This window comes from Coturnix japonica, chromosome 1 (assembly GCF_054131305.1).
Source record: "Coturnix japonica strain WE chromosome 1, WE-NBRP24, whole genome shotgun sequence".
Taxonomy (NCBI): Eukaryota; Metazoa; Chordata; class Aves; order Galliformes; family Phasianidae; genus Coturnix; species Coturnix japonica.
In genome coordinates, this window is record NC_140663.1 from 102,868,372 (window position 1) to 102,886,047 (window position 17,676).

A 17,676-nucleotide genomic window follows, 5' to 3' on the forward strand; every position below is an offset into this window, starting at 1 on the left:
GCGGGAGGAGGAATGGCTCCGATCCTCCCGCTGTGCGAGTCGGAGCCGCCGCTGCCCGAGCGCGGTGCAAAGCGCTGATTTACAGGTAGGGGAAACGTGCTCCACGAACCCCGTGCCACTTCCCTCCGGTGGATTCAAATCATATATAAAGAGCGTGAGGTGGCGGTCTCCCGGGCAGCTCCTGGGATGCGCGGCGTTGTTGTTAACACGTGTTTCAATTTGGGATCGAGACTGTCAATTATCCGCTGAGGCTCACGAGCCCCGGGCGGGCAGCACAGAGACGGCTGTGCTCAGCCATTGCCCTCCCGCACCGCCGAAGCAGCGCTCTCGGCTCCCGCACCGCCTGCGCTCTGCCCCCGCCCGGCAGCTCTCAGCCCCCGTGGGGCGCTCCGGGACTGCGGGGGGGACTGTGGGGGAGAGAGGGAGGACGTACGGAGCGGGAAATGCAGGGGCAGCGCTTTCCTGCTTCCGTAACGCTGTTTCTCGGTCTGCAGAAGCAGGCCGGCTCCGCTCGGCATCGGCAAGCCCATTGGTTTGCTTTGCTTTTTTTTCTCCCCGAGCGGAAGAGACCCCCGTCTCCCCCCCGAGCAGAAGCCAACAGCTCGGAAAGGCCGCTTCCAGGGGCAGCGGAGGAAAGGCCGCCAATTAGCATCGCATCTGCGAGCGACGAGCTGCGGGCGGATCGTCCGCGCCCCCTCCCGCAGCCCTCAGAGCCCTCACGGGGGGGACCTCACTCCGGAGGGCCCCGCCCGGCCTCGGGGACGCCGTGCTGGGTCGGCCCCGCGGCCTTACAGAGCCCACGCCGCTTCCTCCCCTCTCAGCCCAAACAGCCGCACCCGCGGACAGCGGCTCCTCGGCAGCCCCTGCCCCACCGCCCGCACTCGGCCGGGCCGGGTCCCGCACGTCTCTGTCTGCCGAGAGCCGTGAGCGCTTCGCTTCGCTCCGCACCGCGCCTCCGTGACGAGCCCGGCATCGCAGGCAGCCTATAAATAATTTCCATTATGTTCAGCTGACAGCGCGAGGCGATTAATTTTAATAGCTGTATATTTGCCTGTTTCTCCTAATGCTCTGTAATGAGATGAGAAGCCATCCAACCCCAGATGGCTCCAGCCGCCTCCTTATTTATTTATTTGGTGTGTGCGTGTGCAAAAGAGGGGAGAACTGAGAGCGGGCAGCACCCCACCACCACCACCCCCACCACCTCCGCCCCCGGTGCCGGGAGGGGGGGGGGGTGTGCTCGGGGTATCGGTGTGTTGTCTCTGAGGGTCGATGGGCGCAGATCGGCGGCGTTCGGGGTGAAGGGAAGCGCGGCTCTGAGCCCACCCCATTAACCTGAATTCCGTATCTGGGTGGGGGGCGGGCAGCGCTTTGTGGAGCCGCGAAGAGAACCCACGAACAGCGGAGCTCTGCGTGCGGCCGTGTGATGAAGCCGCGCTGTCTTCAGCCGGGGTGGGGGTCCTGTGTCTGGGAGCTGCAGAGGTGTGCGTTTGGGGGGGGGGGGGGGAGGGGAAGGAGACGGGCAGCTTATCCAGGTGAAACAGCAGCGAGGCGAGCACCTGTGTCTTTTTTTTTCCTACAAGGCGTGCACCGATAATTGCAGCAGTTAATTGCGTTTCTTTGAAGGTCATTGGAAGTTACGGGGCTGTGTTTTCTTTCCCGGCTGGCAGACAATGGCTGAGCGCTGTTTTAAATGTAAATCAGAGGGTATCCGCAGAAACCTGTGCTGTCGGATCGCGGCGTAATGGATTCACTCCGGCTGCGCCTCGCTCGCCACAATACAGCGCAGCGCCGGGCCGGGAGCGCGCCGGGGTTCCTCTGCGGAAGCGCAGTTGCCGACGAACATGGAAAGCATTAAATCGTGACGGAGGGGGGTTGGGGGGAGGCGGCGCGGCATCGCGCTGCTGCTCGGGACCGTAGCGCAGCCACGCAGCGCCCGCACCGGGACGTTGGGCACCGTGAGCCAAGGCCGCCGGAGGGGGGGAGACACCCCGCAGAGAGGGGGACACCCCGCTGCGGGCCGTGCCTCACGCCTTGAGGTCGCGTCCTCACCCCCGGGGGCGGTGGAGAGGGGCCGGGGCCGAAAGGAACCGTCTGGCTGCGCGTCCCCGCTCCGGGGGAGGCGTTCTGTAGGAATGTGGCACGAGAGCCCGGCCCCGCTGCCCCTAAACCCTCGTTAACCCCGCAGCCCTCGCGGCCCCCGCTCGGCACCTGCGCTCGGCTCCGCCGGAGGCGAGGACGTGCAGCAGCGCGGAGCCCGCAGCGAGAGCGAGGCCCTCCCCCTTCGCCTCTCCCCGCTAATAACAGGGCAGCGGTCGGTTGTGCCGCACGGAACGAGCGCTCCGTGATCACCGCGGAGGGACACGGGGAGCCGAGCCGAGCCGCCCAGACGGGAGGGAGGCTTCGCGGTCGCCCTCGGGGTCCCGCCCCGTGCCGTCGTAGGGGCCGGGGCCGCCCTCGGGGCCGCGCTCGGGTGCGTTCCCCACGGCGCCGGGCCACCCCTGCGCAGATGGCACCGTGTGACCCCCATTAGGGCAGCGCGGCCGCCTCTCCTGCAAAGCAGTCAGCCCGGTACCGCCGCTTCCCCCGTTGTCCCCGGCAACCGACGTATCTGATTGAACCTCGTTGTACGCGGTGACACCCGCATAATGGATCATGCTGTCAGGGCTTTTTTATCACAGGCATTTATTTTGGTCACGGCTGGTGATAACTTCGCTGCTCGGCCCTCGTGGCGGTACCGGCCCCGCTGCCATCTCCCCGCCGTTCCCCCCCACCCCCGCAGTGCGATGCGGGGCACGGGCCGCCCCCAAGCCGAGGGGCTCCGGTCCCCCCCGCCCCTCCGCGCTCTGCAGCGAGGGGCTCCCCGTGCCCAACCCCCTCCCCCTTCGACCCCGGCCCGATGCCCCCCCGACCCGGGCGGGTTATCTCGGGTCACGCGGAGCGGGGTCGGGATTCGCCGTAGACCGCGTGCCGGGGAACCCGGGCAGGAGGCACCGCGCCGCTCCCGTCCGTGCACGCACTTCCAAAGTAAATAGAGCGGGGCAGGGCAGGGCCTCCGGGAGGGGAGAGGAGAGGCCTCTGACAGGCGATTGTCAGGGCGGAGCCAGGGCTATTTCCAGACCAGGAATAACAACGCTGGAGCTGCGGTGGCTCCGACCCGCGTGTCCAGGAAAGACCGGCTCGGGGTGTTTGTTTGGGTTTTAATTGGTATTTTGACGGCGGGCTGGCTCCGCGCAGCCATACAATGACCCCAGGCCGGCCCGGGGGGATGGCAGCACCTCCCCGACCCGAGGGAACGGGGCCCGGCGAGGGTGCCCCACCGCAGGGGCCGGGAGGGGCTGCGGACGGAGGGCAGCGCCGGGGCGGCCCCGCAGCCCCCGGGGAGGAAGCGGGAAGGGGGGGGAAGGAGGCGGCTCGGGGCCTCGGCGCGCTGCGGGGCGGGAGTGGGGGCGAGGCCGCCGCGTTATCTGGGTCACTGGGGTTAGAAGGAGCGGCCGATAGGACCGGGGGAGCTGCGCTCCGCTGCTGCCGAGATAGAGCCGCGATCCGGGCCGGGCGGGCACCGCGCGGTTGGGAGGGAGGAGGGAGGAGGAGGAGGAGGAGGAGACGGCGGCTCGTTCCGGCTCCCGAGCCGAGCCCAGGTGCGCTGTGGTTTCCCTGCGCTCGGCATCCCCCTCCCCTCGCTTCCCATCCCCCGGCCCCCGCCAACGTTTAACCCTTTCCCACCTCGGCGGGGCTGCAGCTGAGGCGTGCGGCGGCCCGGCCGCGTCCCCTGCGGTTCCCCACTCCTTCCGTGGCACAGACTGATCTCGGCGGGAGGGGAGAGAAGGAGGGGGGGGGCAGGGAAGGGAGGGGGAGGTTGGCGTTGTGGTGCCGAGCACCGCCCTCGGGCAGCTCCCGGGCTCCGGCTTTGTACACGCACACGCACTCCCAGCTGCGCGGAGCCGAGCCAGCCTGAGGCCAGCCCTCTCCTGCTGCTGCCGCCGCTCTCGCTTGCAGGCAGCCACCAGCGGGGCTGCTGCTGCTGCTTCTGCTGCTGTTGCAGCCGCCGCCGCCTTCCTCCCCCGCCCCGCTCCGCTCCCCGCCGCCCTTTTCCTTCCTGCTCGGGCCGGAGCTCCCAGTGCCGGCGGCTCCCCGCTGCAGGAGAGGAGGGGAAGGGCTCTCCCTGCGCCCCATCGCGCGCAGAGCCCTTTAATCAATTTCACCCGATTAATTATTAATTTAACGCCAGTCAAGCTCGCCCCGGAGGGGGGAGGGGAGGCTGATGGCAGGCGGAGGCGGCGGGGCCCGCTGCCAGGCGCGGCCCCGGACCGGCAACTTTCGGATCCGCCGCTCCAGGAGCCGGGGGGGGCTGCGGTTCCCATTGCGGCGGATGCCCCCTCCCCACTCACACGCTCTCGCTCCCTTTTCTCCGCTCCCTCCCCCTTCCCTCCCGCCCGCCCCCCGCGTAGACACAGCCATAAAAGGGCCCATCGCATCGCGGAGATGATGGATCGTGCCTGGCGGGGGTGATTTGGTGTTGATCGCATATTATCACGGGCAGGTCGGACTGGTTGCTGATGGACGGCTTTCCAGCCAGCCGCTCCGCCGCCGCTCGGGGAAGCGGCTCGATCGACAAGCAGCTCGCTCGCTTTTAACTCCTTCTCTCACCAGCGAAGCCGAGCATCTGTCACAACAGCTCTCCGGGCGGCACTTCGCCTCCTCCCGCCCCATTCTGTCTTCGGCCTCCCTCCTCCCGGGAGCGCTCCGGGTGCGGGGCAGTGCGGGGGGGCACGGCCCGGGCAGGGTTCCCCGCTACCCCTGGCCGTCTTCATTCGGGAGGGTCAAGCCGAGCCCTCAATCTACACGCGGTCGTGCACGACTCGGGGGGCCCCAGTTACGCTTTTCTCTATCTTTCCCAGCGCAGGTTACTCGGCCCCGGGATCGCGTTGTGCTCGGAGAGCAGAGGAAAGGGGGAGGTTAGCGGCGGGGAAGCGATAGCTGCGCTCTCCGGAGAGCCGCTCTCCGCCAGGCAGCGCCTTGAAATCTATTTAAAGAGAGGGAAAGGCGGAGGGGGGAGAACAAAGGGGGAGGAGGAGGAGGAGGAGGGTGCCGAGCCGGAGCTGGGAGAGAGGAGCGAGCGCTGGAGGAGGCACCGCGCTGCCACAGCTGTGCGCGGCGATCGGAGCAGCACGGGCGGTGGTGGTGGGCAGCGCGGCCCTTTCTCCTCTCACTGCCCAGGGAAGGGATGGGAGAGGGGGAAAGGGGGAGAGGGAACGGAGAGCCCCAGGCCGGAGGCGCTTCCTGGCAGAGCCCAATAGGAGAGAAAGGCCGCGGGTTACGATTGGGATTAATTATTCTCCAGCAGCCAGAGGGATGTTCAGGGGCATCGTGCGGCCCTCGCCTCTCCCCGCTCCCACTCCTTTCTTCTCTCCCACCTTTCTTTATTTTCCTCTTATTATTATTTTTTCTTTGCTGAAACTCGGCTGCTTCCTTCCAGCCCTCCGAAGATTTAACCCTTTGCCCGCAGAGCCTCGAGGTGGGCGAACACAAAGCACACGGCGAAAGCCTCAGACCGAAAGAATCCCGACCGATACGGGAATGGCGTACGGCCGTAAGTCGGTATCTCGCCGGCTGTGCTGGACGGCCCCGGGACGGCAGCTCACAGCAGAGGGGTCCTGCCCTGTTACCCCCTCGCCGCCGGGTGCCGCCGGGCACATCGCTCCCACACATGGTCCGCATTTCGCACGGCAGCAGCGTGCTTCCTCCCGGCCTCACGTTGCCGCTCTCCGAACAGAGAGGGGGAAAAAAAAACAACAACACGGAGGTTTGGAGGAAGTTAAAAATCAGGCGAGCTGAGAAACGCTCCGTGTTACACACATCCTGCGTGAAAGCGAAAGCCCGGCGTTCCGGCCCCGCTCCCCGGTACCGGCGCCGGCGTTGGATGCGGAGAGGTGACCGCTCCGTGCTTGCTCGCCCCGTCGCCCTGTGCCCTCCCCCTGGGGCCGGGCGCTGGGAGAGCGTCGCCCCGCGTTCCCCTTTTCCCCTCCCGGCCCCGGGGCGGCCCGCACCCCTCGGCCCCGTGACCCCTCCGCCGCCGCCGGGCCCGGTGCCCCCCAGCTCCGTGCGACAGAAGGGCCGCATTCTCCCCAGTGGAAGCCCACTCGTTTCCTTGTTGGCAGGAACAAAGCGCACATTCAGAGGGGTGGCTGCTGACGGCTCCCTCTGTATAGCACTGGAAAGCGGGTGGCCTTTGGTTGCTGGCAAGGAAAATTCTAATCAGGGCGCTTGTAAGCGGGGCTTTATAGAAGCTTAGTTACAAAAGGCTTACACCAGAGTAATGCAATAACTATAATAACAGCCAGGGAGCCCTAAAGGGGGTGGAATGCGCTTGTGTCTGGATGATTTTCCCCGCTAGCAGAGAGAGGGACTGTTTACTGCGAGTGCCATTAAGTATCGCTGGAAACTCACCAACCGCAGACTTATTTCAATCTACTTTATTGTTGGATCCTCTCGCCTCGGCCGACCGATAGACACCCCCGGGGAGCCCCGGCCGGAGGGAACAGCGCCGGCCCCACGCTGCGAGAGCGGCGTCCGATAAGGGCGAGGGGCCCCGGGGCCGGGCATCGCCTCCCCGGGCTACGGTGCCACCCCCCCACCCCGCCTCGGTCCCGGTTGCGCTGCGTTAACGGCACAACGGAGCGCGGTGAGCGAAGAACTGCTCCGCGCAGGGCGAGAGAAATGGGTTTTTAATAGGAAAGGTCCGCGTGCTTGGCAGCCGGCCACCTCGGCCGGGAAATAAACAAACAGAGGAGCGGTGGGTTCAGGTCGGAGCAGGAGCCGCGCTCCCGGCACTGCAGCCCCGAGGCACGGACCCACCGAGCCGCCGCCACCGCCCCCCCCGGTCCCGGCCCCGGCCCCGCACCGCAGTGCGCAGCTCCGAGGGTAGCACGGCTGTTCCCCGCAGCGGGCGCGGGGCCAGAGAGGGGCCGGGGGTGTTTATCGCGCTCCGGAGCCGCTGCACGCGTAACCGCTGCCGTGCGGCACGGCCCGACCCCGGGGGGCGGAGGGAGAAGGCGGGGTGGATTGTTTGGGGGGGGGAGAGGGGGGAAACGGAGCAGCGCGATCGCGAAGCGCCGGGAAACCGTCTGACAGCAGAGAGCGGGCGGGGGGGCCGCTGGGAGCCGGGGGAAGCTGCCGTGGTTCTCTGCCTCGGCTCAGCCTCACGCTGCAGCCGCGCTCCCGGCTCGGCCCGCGCTGCGCCGTGCGGGGGCTGCGGGGCAGGAGGACGGGCACGGCACGGCACGGCCCCGGGGGAGGGGGCCGAGCGAGTGGGGCCCGGGGACCGGAGAGGGAGGGACGAGAGCGAAGTCCAGGCGGCGGCCCCGAGCAGCCCGGGGAGCTGAGCCGGAGCTGGAGGAGAGCCCGGGCACAGCGGCCCCACGGCGAGGGCAGGCCGGGCGGTCAGAGCCCTTTCCCGGGCACTGCGGGCGCTGCCCCCGGCTCCGAACGGAGCGGAGCGTGGCCTGGGCTCGGGCTGCGGGACGCCGGGAGGGAGCGCGGGGTCGGGCCGCGGCCCAGTTTCCCTTAGGGGCCTTCGTCTCCCGTCCGCAGCCTCTTGTCTGGGTCTCGCAGTTGTGTGCCGAGACCGTGGTGGGGGCGGGTGTGCCGTCGGGGCCGGCACCGTCCTCTCACCCTCGAGCCCTGCGGCTTCGAAGGGCTGCTGAGGGGGGTCGGGGGGATCGCAGGGCAGTGCGAGGGGGCGGAGTGGCCAAGTCCGGAGAGCGGGGAACGGCCCGGGCGGAGGAGGAGAGGGGCAAAGAGCGGGGGAAGGCAGGCACAGGCGGCAGCCAGCAGGACAACGCTTGGAACCGCGCCGAGGGGCACATTGCAGCCCCGGGAGCCGAGGAAGGGCCGGAGGATCATCGATCCTTGCCAACGAGGCAAGAACTGCCGCATCCCCCGCGTCACCCACGGCTCAGGGTGCCGGGATGTACCTGCGGGCAGCCACCGGCTCTCTGCCCGTCTTATCCTTGTGTTGTGACCTACAGCAGCGCTCTGATTTATTTGTAATGCGTTCGGATTCCCGTTCCGTTGTCAGGAGCCGCATTGAGATTCATTCTCCATCCCCCCGCTTTTCAGGCTCCTGGTTCTGCTGGAAGGCCCGGCCGATGGAGTTTAATTCGATCCGATATGATTTAATGAACACCTTTATCTTTTGTTTTTAGCGGGGGGGGGGGGGGGGGGGATTAAGCAGGCGGCCGCATCCCGCTCTCGCCGCATCACACGCGTTCCCACTGAATCCTATCTAGCGGCACACACTCCCTGTAACATTTCATTAACAGCCCCCTTGATATATTGATTTTTAATATTTGTATTAAATGTTGTGTAAAATTGAACTCGGGCGTTAGGAGAGATTGTGCGAGTCACAAGACATGCCTCCTACTTAATTGTTATTTTTTTTCTTTTTTTTTTTTTACGGTCCTGGAACAACAGTTGGAAAGAGGCCAGGAGGAGAAGCCTCCCGGGAGGGGATGGAGGGAGATGGGCTCAGAGCTCGGGCAGAGACTCGGGGCAGCCCCCCCGCCTCGCCCCCAACCCCGGCCGCACCGACCCCCCCAACCCCCACCCCTGGGCCTCCCCTGCGCTCCGTACCCCCGGGCCGCGGCCGCTCTGCCCCGCGCTGCTTCCTCCGGCTTCCCCGGCTCGTTCGCCTCCCTCCCTGCCGCTCCATATGGTTTCTCCCCTCCTCCTCCTCCTCCTCCTCGGCTCCCCCCCTCCATGTTGTCGCCGTGCCTCTCCTCGCTCCATGTTGTGCCTCCGGGGAAGCGCGGACGGGGCGGCCCGGAGGGGTGCGAGATGTGAGATGTGAGATCCCGGGCCCGGTACCGGGAGCAGCGGGGCGGGAGGGCTGCGGGCCACAGCTCCCAGCCCCGGAGTTTCCCGTGTGTGCGGAGCTGAGATGAAGGAGCGCAGCCCCCCCGCGAGTCCCCCTCCGTGTTTTCAGCCCCCCCCGCCACTCTGCCTCCCTCCCGCCCTCTCTCCTCCCCCCAGGAATAAGAGGCATTGAGGGATCAGCATAATTCACCTGCATCAAAAAAACTCGCGGGCTATAAAGCAGCGGCTGATCCCCCGCTCAGACGAGCGTTTAGCCGTTCATGCATCATGAGTGTCAAATAAATGCCTGATTGAGGCCCTCAGCGGAGGAATTAGCTTCCCTTCTGCTGGAAGCGCGGAACACAGAAAGTGCTGAGGCATCCTCACGGGGTGAGCGAGGCTCCGCTGCCGGCGCTGCGGGGCTGGAGGGTGCGGGATCCCGGAGCGATGCGGGTCGGGGCACAGTTTTACATTGATATATATATATATAAATGAAAAGAAGAAAGGAAGAAAGAAATAAAGACGCTCCCGGGCCGAGCAGGCGGCGGTGACCTGCGATTTCCCCCTCTCTCCGAAACTGAATTGCTGCCAAAGTAGCTGAAAGTTAACTTCGGATCTGGGGGGGGGGGGGACGGGGGGACGGGGGCGGGGGAGGGGGGAGGAGGAAATCGCTCCGGGTTGAGATCTCTGTGTCGAGTTTCATCCCCTCCTGACACTGCTGGCCGAGCGCCAAAGTCCTGAGAATGGAAAAGCGAAGGGAAGGGAGGGCGGGGGAGGGCGGGGGGCGCGGGGAGCGGCTCCCGGAGGAGCGGCACAAGGCGCGGCGGCGGCCGAGAGGGATGCGGCGGAGCGGCCGTGCGAGCGGGGAGCGGGCACCTTCCGCGATCCGCCCGTCCGCCGGAGCGCGTGAAAAGCCGCCGAGAGCTGCCATTGTTACTCACGGGCGATGCGGGAAGCGGAGCCCGCGCTCCGGAGGGAGATAAATCGCCTCTGACGGCGCCTCTTCGCTCCGGGAGCTCCTCCGATCGCAGCGGGCGGACGGACTCAGGTCGGTGCCGCTCCCACGCGCGGGAGTCCCTTTAAATCCCCGTTCCCTCTCGCCTCTCCCGGGGTCGCTGCCCACCCCCCTCCCCGCGCTCCCCCCCCCCCCCCTCCGCCCCGGAGCCGCCCGCGGCCCCGCTGCCCCCGCACGGCTCGGCACTGAGCGAGAAATGCCCCGAGCGCTCTGGGCGGGCAGCGCCTCAGCCAAGGGGGGGTCTTAGCGCCTGGGCTTTTGTCCGGGGCCTTCTCGTGCGGCTCTCCGGCGCGGAGCCTTGGCGAAAAGTGCCGGGCAGCCCGTGCTGCCTCGCGGGTAGCGCCGCTCGAGCCCCCGCCGCTTGGTTCCGACGGGGTCGGGCTGAGCCGTGCCCTCGGGGCCGCCCCGTCGCGCCGTGACCGTGACGGCGGCCCGACGAGCCGGTGGGGCCGCCTCACGCTGGACCGAGCGTATCCTCCACCAGCAGCCCCAGAAACGGGCCCGGGGGGCGGGGGGACATTCCTCCGGCAGCCAGAGCGCTGTTTTCCGTCTGACGGCACCTGGCTGCCGCGGGGCTCCGCGGACACGCGTGCGGTCGCTTCGCCCAGCGGCACCGCTCTTCGCTCCCGGACACCGGCGCTCGGTGTCATCGCTACATCTCCGCAGCCCGGCCGAGGCGATGTGGCTGTTCGGGGCGAGGCTGCTTGCGGCCTGACGCGTGGATTCCCGGCCGGGAGAGGCTCTCCCAGGTGGGGCCGAGCAGACAAAGGCCGCGGGCGGAGCGGTGCGGGGATCCCCGCTTCTCCCGGGGATCGCAGGGCAGCGCGGGTCGGGCTGCGTCTCCGCAGTCGCATCGCGTGCACTTGGAAGCGATTGTTTTCCCTTTCCACTTGTTTGTCTCCTGCTAGCCTCGTAAACTGCCTCATGATTTATTACCTAGGCTAAGTGCTTAATTTGTGAATATGAAACAGATTAAAAGGAGATCGGCGTATTTTAGCAGGCAGGCCGGAGCGGAGCCCGGCAGCTGTTTCGAGTTTGTCGGCATCTCCGGCCCCGTGTTAAGCTTGTGAGTGATCGCGGGGGGATCCCCGGGCTCCCCCAGAGAGGCCCCCGGTTCCCGTTCCCCCCCCTGCGCGGTGTGAGTATCCCTCCGTGGGAGTTGGCACCCGCAGCCCTCCATACCGAGCCCCGGGGGTGGCTCAGCCGGTGGAGGGCCCCGCGAGGCGCGCAGAGGGTTAACGACGCCTCTGCCCTCTCCTTCAAAGGACTCGGCTCGAGATAGAGTAAATACGACCGGAGAGAGGGGGGGGGGGGTAGGCGGGGGCGGGGAGGGGGTGCTGCTCAGGCCACATGATACAAAAGTAAGACAAGCACACTCCGGAGAACAAAGGCTTCCTACCCCCTTCCTCCCCCTCCCCCCAAAATCTGTCTTAATTCTGCGAGTAAACTTGAGCAGCTCTAAAACAAAGAGCAACGACGGAACTCGGAGCCAAGGGACAATCAGAACAAATACCTTTGACGTAGCTCAAGCACGCACTCCCTCCAACCCCCCCTACCCCGGCACACCGCGGGCTGAGTCCCCACGCGGGCCCCGTGCCTCGGGCCGCGCCGTCGGGGCCGCCCCGGTGCTTCCGGGAGGGCTCTGCGGGCCGGGAGGCGGCCCCGGGTCGCGCGAGTGTCACCTCGCCCCCCGCCCCCTGCGTGCAGAGCGGGCCGGCGGCTGTCACGCTCGTCAGCTGCCCCGGAGAGACGGGGAGGGGGGGTGATGGGGGAGAGCGGCGGGCCGGCAGCACAGAGTGCCGCTCCTGAGCTCGGAAGGCAGAGGAGGGTGAAAATCCGGGAGCATCTCTAAGCATCGCTTTGGAATGGGCACGGAGAGCGCTGTGCAGAGGAGCTGAACAGAGCAGACAGGGCTGGTGTGGAGAGTGGGGACTCTTGTGCCCTCCATGCACCTCAGGCAATGGGTTTGGGGCTGGTGTTTGAGCACAGATGGGGTCAGAACCCAGATCCTCCAGTGTGGCATCCACATGTGTTGCTGAGCCCCGAGAGGGAAAGTGGTGCGTGTGGCACTTGCAGAGATCTCTGCTTGTACGTGTGTGTGAAGATGTCAGAGTGAATGGATGTCACAGAGGATGCCTGGGCAGCGCTGATTGGCGGCTGAGACTGGGAAACGGTCCAGTAGGTTCATGTGGGTGAGGGCTTGGGGACACCTCCCCGTGGAAAGGAGTCATCTGAAGAAAGAGTGAGGGTGAGGCAGCAGCCGGCACACGTACAAATGTCTCACTTTGGCTTAAGACAGTGTCCTGCTTTCTTATTTGTGACGATGTTTGTGGCAGACAGGCACAGGAGCACAGTTTACCAGGATGCTGCTGGGTGGTGCCCAGCTGCAGTGCCCCACAAGGTGTGTGCTCTGCACACTGACTTTGGGTAGGAGCGAGGCCTCGGGGAGGTGTGAAGAGCAGCTGACAACGATTGGCCCCGTGTGTCTGCACTCCCTGTGGGTGCTGAACGGAGCCCTTCTCTCTCTGGGTGCCATTAGCAGAGAGCAAGACATGGGCATGTGTCACAGCAATGAGATACAGCACGTTTCTCTTACAGCAAGGTGCATAAGGAGAAGAACACGACATTTTCAGGTTCATGACTCGGCCTTTGCAGTCATCCCTACCTCAGGGAGGGCTGTGAGCCCCGGTTACGCTGCTGCAATGCATGGCACGAGCAGTCACCTGGTCCCTTGAGTGCCCTTGTGAGGCACTCCAGGTCCCCACAGAAAACGGTTTGCATGCACTTAAAACTGTGTGGATTGGATTTGCTTCCAGTGGCTCATAAGGCCAGTTTCAGCCTGATCCCATCTGGCTTTCACTGAATTAATGCCTGGATGGATCTCAGTCCGAACGCCTCAGACCAGAGTGGTGCAGATAGTCCTCCTGCTGCTGCCCCTTAGTGCCCTGAAGGTGTTGTAAAATCTCCTTGGCGGTGCTCTCAGGTGCAATAGCTAAGTCTTAGGAACAGCACCAAGAGTGCTACCACAGCAGCAGCGGCTGTCACATAAACAACAAAACAGAGGGGATAAGTTCTAGAGCGGTGCAGGGCTCAGGATGCACAGCTATGGGGCAGCGGGCATATTTCAGCCATGCTCTGTCTGGTTTCACCAGTACTGCCTTACCCGGCAGCAGTGTTACAGAGCCCCAGTAAGGGTAGGTGTGCTGTGACAGTGCTCTTCTGGCAACACAAGGAGAGCATCGAGGCCAGTGAGGTCCCTGTGTTACCTTTGGGCTCCTCGAGGCCTCAATCCCATCGCCAGCATCCCACTGTCAGGGGAGAACAGTGTGTGTTTGTGTGCGTGTGTTCATGTGAATGTAATTTTGTGTCTACATAATGTGGATTATCTCTTTCAGTGGCAAATCCATTTGGGGGTTTAGATAAAAAGAGGAATCCTGCAGCCGTTCCCTTGCAGAGCAGGGGCATGTCTCCTCCTATCACTCCCCCTGATTCTTGGCCTATGCACCCCATGAAGCCCCTTTTCTCTTACCTGAGAACCTCCTGTTCACCCAGTCAGTGCACAGCGAGGAGGTGTACAGAGGATCATGCAGCAGTGATGCACAGTGTAGATGGGGATGAGGGCAATGCCATGCGCTAACATAGAGATGATGCCCTGCATCACTGCACTGACTGGTACTAATGTGTGTGTGGGGTAGCACCATGGCCCCCCTCCCCCCCCGCAACCCTGGCAGGGAGAGCAGTGTAATACATGTTCAGGACACCCAACAGGCTGTGCTCTTCTCCAGTCCTGTAGCACTGCTGGGCTTTGCCATGAGGAGGGCAGCCTGGCATGAGAAGAGATCTCTGTGGATTTCAATGCAAAATGACACTCCTGCAGTTCTCATTTCCTAAGCAAGGGCCAGGCGGGCTCTGAAAACGTGGAAGTTGTCGATATATTGGTTCACTTAATTTCTTAAAGAAGTTGGAATGCTGTTTGTTTCACATTGGATAGGAAAGCGCTGTGTATTTTTGTAAAGGAAGACAGAGGTGAGTGTGTGTGGGAAGCGTATTTCCCACAGCCTTGAGAAGAGGGCTTAAATGAGGCATTCATGTCATGCGAGGCCTTCGCGTGGCAGTGGGTGAGACCTGCAGTGAAGGAAAAGACCTGAACATTGATATTTGCCCACTGGCAGCGACATTGCTCGTGGAGAGGGGCAGGTGTGTGGAGTAAGGCACTCGATGCTTCTTAAAAGGCAATAATAGCTCACGGGAGAGCCCTTCCTTGTGGCCTTGGTGCCCGTGACCCCCTCTGATGTATGATATTTAAACAAGGGAATGTCAATATTGGTTTTCCACATCCAGCCCCATTCTGCTCTCTGTGGAAGCTAATGACAAAACCCCCAGAGAGGTGGAGGAGAGCAGACCCCAGTGCTGCAGCAGCTCAGGAAGGAGAGCAGGTTGTAAGAGGCAGCAGGGTTGCACAGTCATGGGCACATCGGGGTGAGAAGCAGCAGCCCTGTCCTGCAGCATAGTGGGATGGCAGTCAGAGCGACTGAAAGTATAAACTGCATTTATTCAGGGGAGGTTCAGGTTGGATATTAGGGGTAATTTCTTCTCAGCAAGACCAGTGCTGCAGTGGCACAGGCTGCCCAGGGAGGCGGTGGAGTCACCATCCCTGGAGGTGTTCAAGAACTGTATGGAAGTGGCGCAGCAGGGCATGGGCATGGTGTGATGGGCTGACAGTCTTAGAGGTCTTTTCCAACCTCAATGATTGTGTGAGCAGATATCCAAAACGGGGCCAGTGGGTCTGTCTCCTGACACATGTGTCCTTTGAGGTAGGAAAGTGTAAGTCAGAGGAAGAGAGGGCAAACGCATGTGACTCATAGCAAAAGGAGGGCACGTGGGAAGAGCAAGCGCAGGGAGAGCTGTGCTGGTCGGACATGCAGGCTGTGCCGTGTGTCATGGGAAAAAGAATTTTATAGCAGATAATTTCAGCTTAAAGGGGCAGGCGTGGTGTGACAGCACGGCACAGAGCGTGAGTCAGGGGACGTGCATAAAGGCAGTGTATCTGAGCACTGCACTGCCCTCACCTCGATGGTGCTTTTTGCCAACACGGCCTCTCTAAGGGCTTTCTAGCCCCGGCCACAGCAGCTCAGCCTGCTCTGCAGCTTGGCCAGGCGACGCTTGGTACTGTGAGTTTGATGAACAACACCGGTCTGCGTGGAGACAGGCGACTTTAAAAATGGGTTTTTAATAAAGTCACTATTGCTAAGGCCATCTATAAGGGTAATCTGCATAGGATTTTAAACAGGTAAACGTAATGATGCCATTAGGACTTATGACTCGAGCGAGACCTGTGGCGGAATGCGGCATCCGATCCTGCGGTGGCATTCACGTGTCAGAAGAACGTTGGCAAATTAATATGGGATCAGAAAAGAGCTACAAAAGTGATTCAAGGGTCTGGGGATCGCATCTTATTGCCTAAGACGAAAGAAATCTCATCTACTAATTTATCCAAGAGGAGGCTATGGCTTGGTTTGATCATAGTCTTTAAGTGCCCTAAGTGTCTCTATGGGGAGATTTCTGATAGCAGAGATCTCTTTAATGTGGCAGACAAAGGCATAATGAGATCCTATGTTGGAAAATGAAGCGCTGTGAATTCTGAGCAGAAATAGGTGCGTTCCTCTGAAAGCAGCAAGGGGACACAGCCATCAGTACGATGGAGGCAGGCCGAGGGTTTGCTGTTACTTACAGATCTTCGGAGCGAGACTGGATGCCAGGCTAAAAGCTCGGCCGGGATTTATGAGCCTGAGACAGGAATGGCTGCCTGAAACTCGCTGGCCCGTGATATGTGGCAGGTCAGAGCACTGATCGTAACAGCCCTACTTTGGTTTAAAAATCCATGAATTGGGTATTTCAGGTCTCTCGAGCCCTGGTATTACTGGAGGTCTTGAAGGAACACCTTATAGGCTGTCATCATTTAGTTGTATGCAAGTGTGGTATTGCCTTTCATTTTATTTAAATTAAAATAACTTCCCTCCCCCCAACCCCCACCCCCCTTCCAGTGTTTGTTAGGCGCAGGAGTTAAGCAGCTGTTAACAAACATGACAACGTTTTTAAACACTTTAACAAATTCTCCCTCTCCCATTCGCTTGGCTTTGTTTTGCAGCGGCACAGTCTCATTAACGCTGTGCATACCGGTGCTTCTCGGAGCAGAATCTTGCATTACATGCCAGCTAAATTCGTGGGATGGGATGAGGAGTCCCCATGCGCTCCCATCGGGTGTGTCACCGCTGTTATTAACGCAGTGTGCGTACTCAGAGCAGGGGAGAGGTACATCCCCTTGCAGGTGGGCAGCCACTGTCCATCTGCAGGAGCGTTCGGCCCGCAGAGCCCGTAGCTTGGCTGAGCCAGTGGTGGGAAATGGGGAGAGGGTCGTCAGGAGGCACCCGGTGTTCGTGAAAGTCGTTTCCCTGAGGTCTCATAAAATGGCCTCCAGCAAACGGGCAGAGTGTTTTTCTCACCCTGGAGGGGGTGGGTAGATGGGGTTAGTTGTCAAGACAGCACAAACTTTCTGCATGTCTTCTAGAAGGGAAGCGATAACCACGCCGACGGCCTCTCTTCCCCCTTCCCCCCCCCCGCCACTTCTCCTCAAACCAAGGCGCTGACAACAAACCCCAGCAGCAGCTCTCGGAGCCTCGCAAATCACGGCCGCGGGCTCAGGGGCGCGCCGGACCTGTGATGCATTCAGTGCCTCGTTCATCGCCTTCACCAGCAAGGGCTACGAGCGCTGCGAAAGGTGGAGTTTGAAGCCCCCGGGCAGGAGGGGGGGGGGGGGGGGCTCAGCCTTCTCTCTCCCTCCCTCCTCCGCTGCGAGCCCCCGGGAATGCCGTGCTTTAGAGGCGAGAGGGCAACAGAACAGAAGGGAACGGGAGGAGCTCCGCGCTCCGCTTTCCGTGTCCGGGAGGCTTTTCGTGCTCCGTAGCTACAGAGGATCACCCCGGGGAAGTTCAGATCAAGGAAAACGTCCCGGACGTCTGCGGGATCGCCGCGTTTCGCTGCTCGGCCGGAGGAGCGGAGCTGAGCACGGCTCCTTTGGCCGCCTCGTGCCCCCCCCCCACCCGGGGGCCTCGGGAAGACGAGCACCGCCCCCGTCCCCCCGGCAGCTCCCCGCCGCCGCCCGGCCCTTATCTCCGGCGGTGCCGCTCTGCATCAGCCGCTCCCGGCCCCTCCCCCAGCCCCGCCGCCCCCCGGGGTCACCCGCGATCCGTCCGGGGTTGGTGGAGGGGGGGAGCGGCCGGGCGGGGGTGGCGGTGGTGGGGATAAAAGCAGCTGCGCGCAGAACAAAGGTGCTCGGGGGTGGCTGTAGCGGCGGATCGGAGCGCTGCGAATGGGAGATTTCCGCTGGCGGGGCTTCGCTCGCTCGGTTCCCGTCCTGCCCTTGAACTGCCGAGCGAACGTCTGCGGCGAGACCGAGAGTCGATGGTCGCAGCCCGCCTCGGGCCGTCGCTAAGTGCAAAAAAGTGGGAGACCGCCGCATCCCGGACCCCGATGTTTAGTTTGGGAGAGGGGACAAACGCTCGCGGGGTTTATGTCGGAGGGCGCCGGAGCTCGCCGGCGTTGGAGTGGTTAGCGGAGAGCGGAGGAGCGGCCGCGGTGCGGAGTATCAAAGGCGGCCCGACTGGCGCGGCTCCCGGGCCGCGCTCCGGACAGGGGGTGCCGTTCCCCGCCGTCCCCGGGCCCCCCCGGACCGCAGCGGGGCGGGGTGAGCCCTGGCCTTGGCACACTGTCACACTGCGGAACGGCTCCCCGCTGCGGGGTTGCGGCCG

The 17,676-nt window shown here is 63.4% G+C and overlaps 2 protein-coding genes across 5 annotated transcripts in view; both read left to right on the forward strand.

Annotated features, from left to right (window-relative positions):
- The first annotated feature begins 2,652 nt into the window (after nucleotides 1-2,652).
- Nucleotides 2,653-6,356, forward strand: LOC146762624 (uncharacterized). Its single transcript, XM_085536182.1, has 4 exons — nucleotides 2,653-3,024; nucleotides 3,252-3,440; nucleotides 3,483-3,638; nucleotides 5,477-6,356. Exons 1-4 carry the CDS (start codon nucleotides 2,653-2,655, stop codon nucleotides 6,290-6,292), a joined length of 1,533 nt encoding a protein of 510 aa, XP_085392308.1. The 3' UTR covers nucleotides 6,293-6,356.
- A 3,296-nt stretch (nucleotides 6,357-9,652) lies between these two features.
- The window catches only part of BCOR (BCL6 corepressor), a 58,408-nt gene continuing 50,384 nt past the window's right edge, over nucleotides 9,653-17,676 (forward strand). For 2 of the 4 annotated variants that reach the window (XM_085549040.1, XM_085549096.1), the window contains exon 1: nucleotides 9,664-9,901. The gene's annotated coding sequence lies outside the window, so the exon portion shown is untranslated. Of the gene's footprint in view, nucleotides 9,902-17,676 lie in introns of all 4 variants that reach the window. The other 2 variants (XM_085549054.1, XM_085549024.1) reach the window with 2 other exon arrangements.

Bases quoted from the DNA above. Each gene is read 5' to 3' on its own strand.
- LOC146762624 (XM_085536182.1), top strand. From the start codon at position 2,653: ATGCTGTCAGGGCTTTTTTATCACAGGCATTTATTTTGGTCACGGCTG. The intron at 3,025-3,251 runs GTAAATAGAGCG...CAATGACCCCAG, and splicing joins TCCGTGCACGCACTTCCAAA to GCCGGCCCGGGGGGATGGCA. The intron at 3,441-3,482 runs GTGGGGGCGAGG...CACTGGGGTTAG, and splicing joins CGGCGCGCTGCGGGGCGGGA to AAGGAGCGGCCGATAGGACC.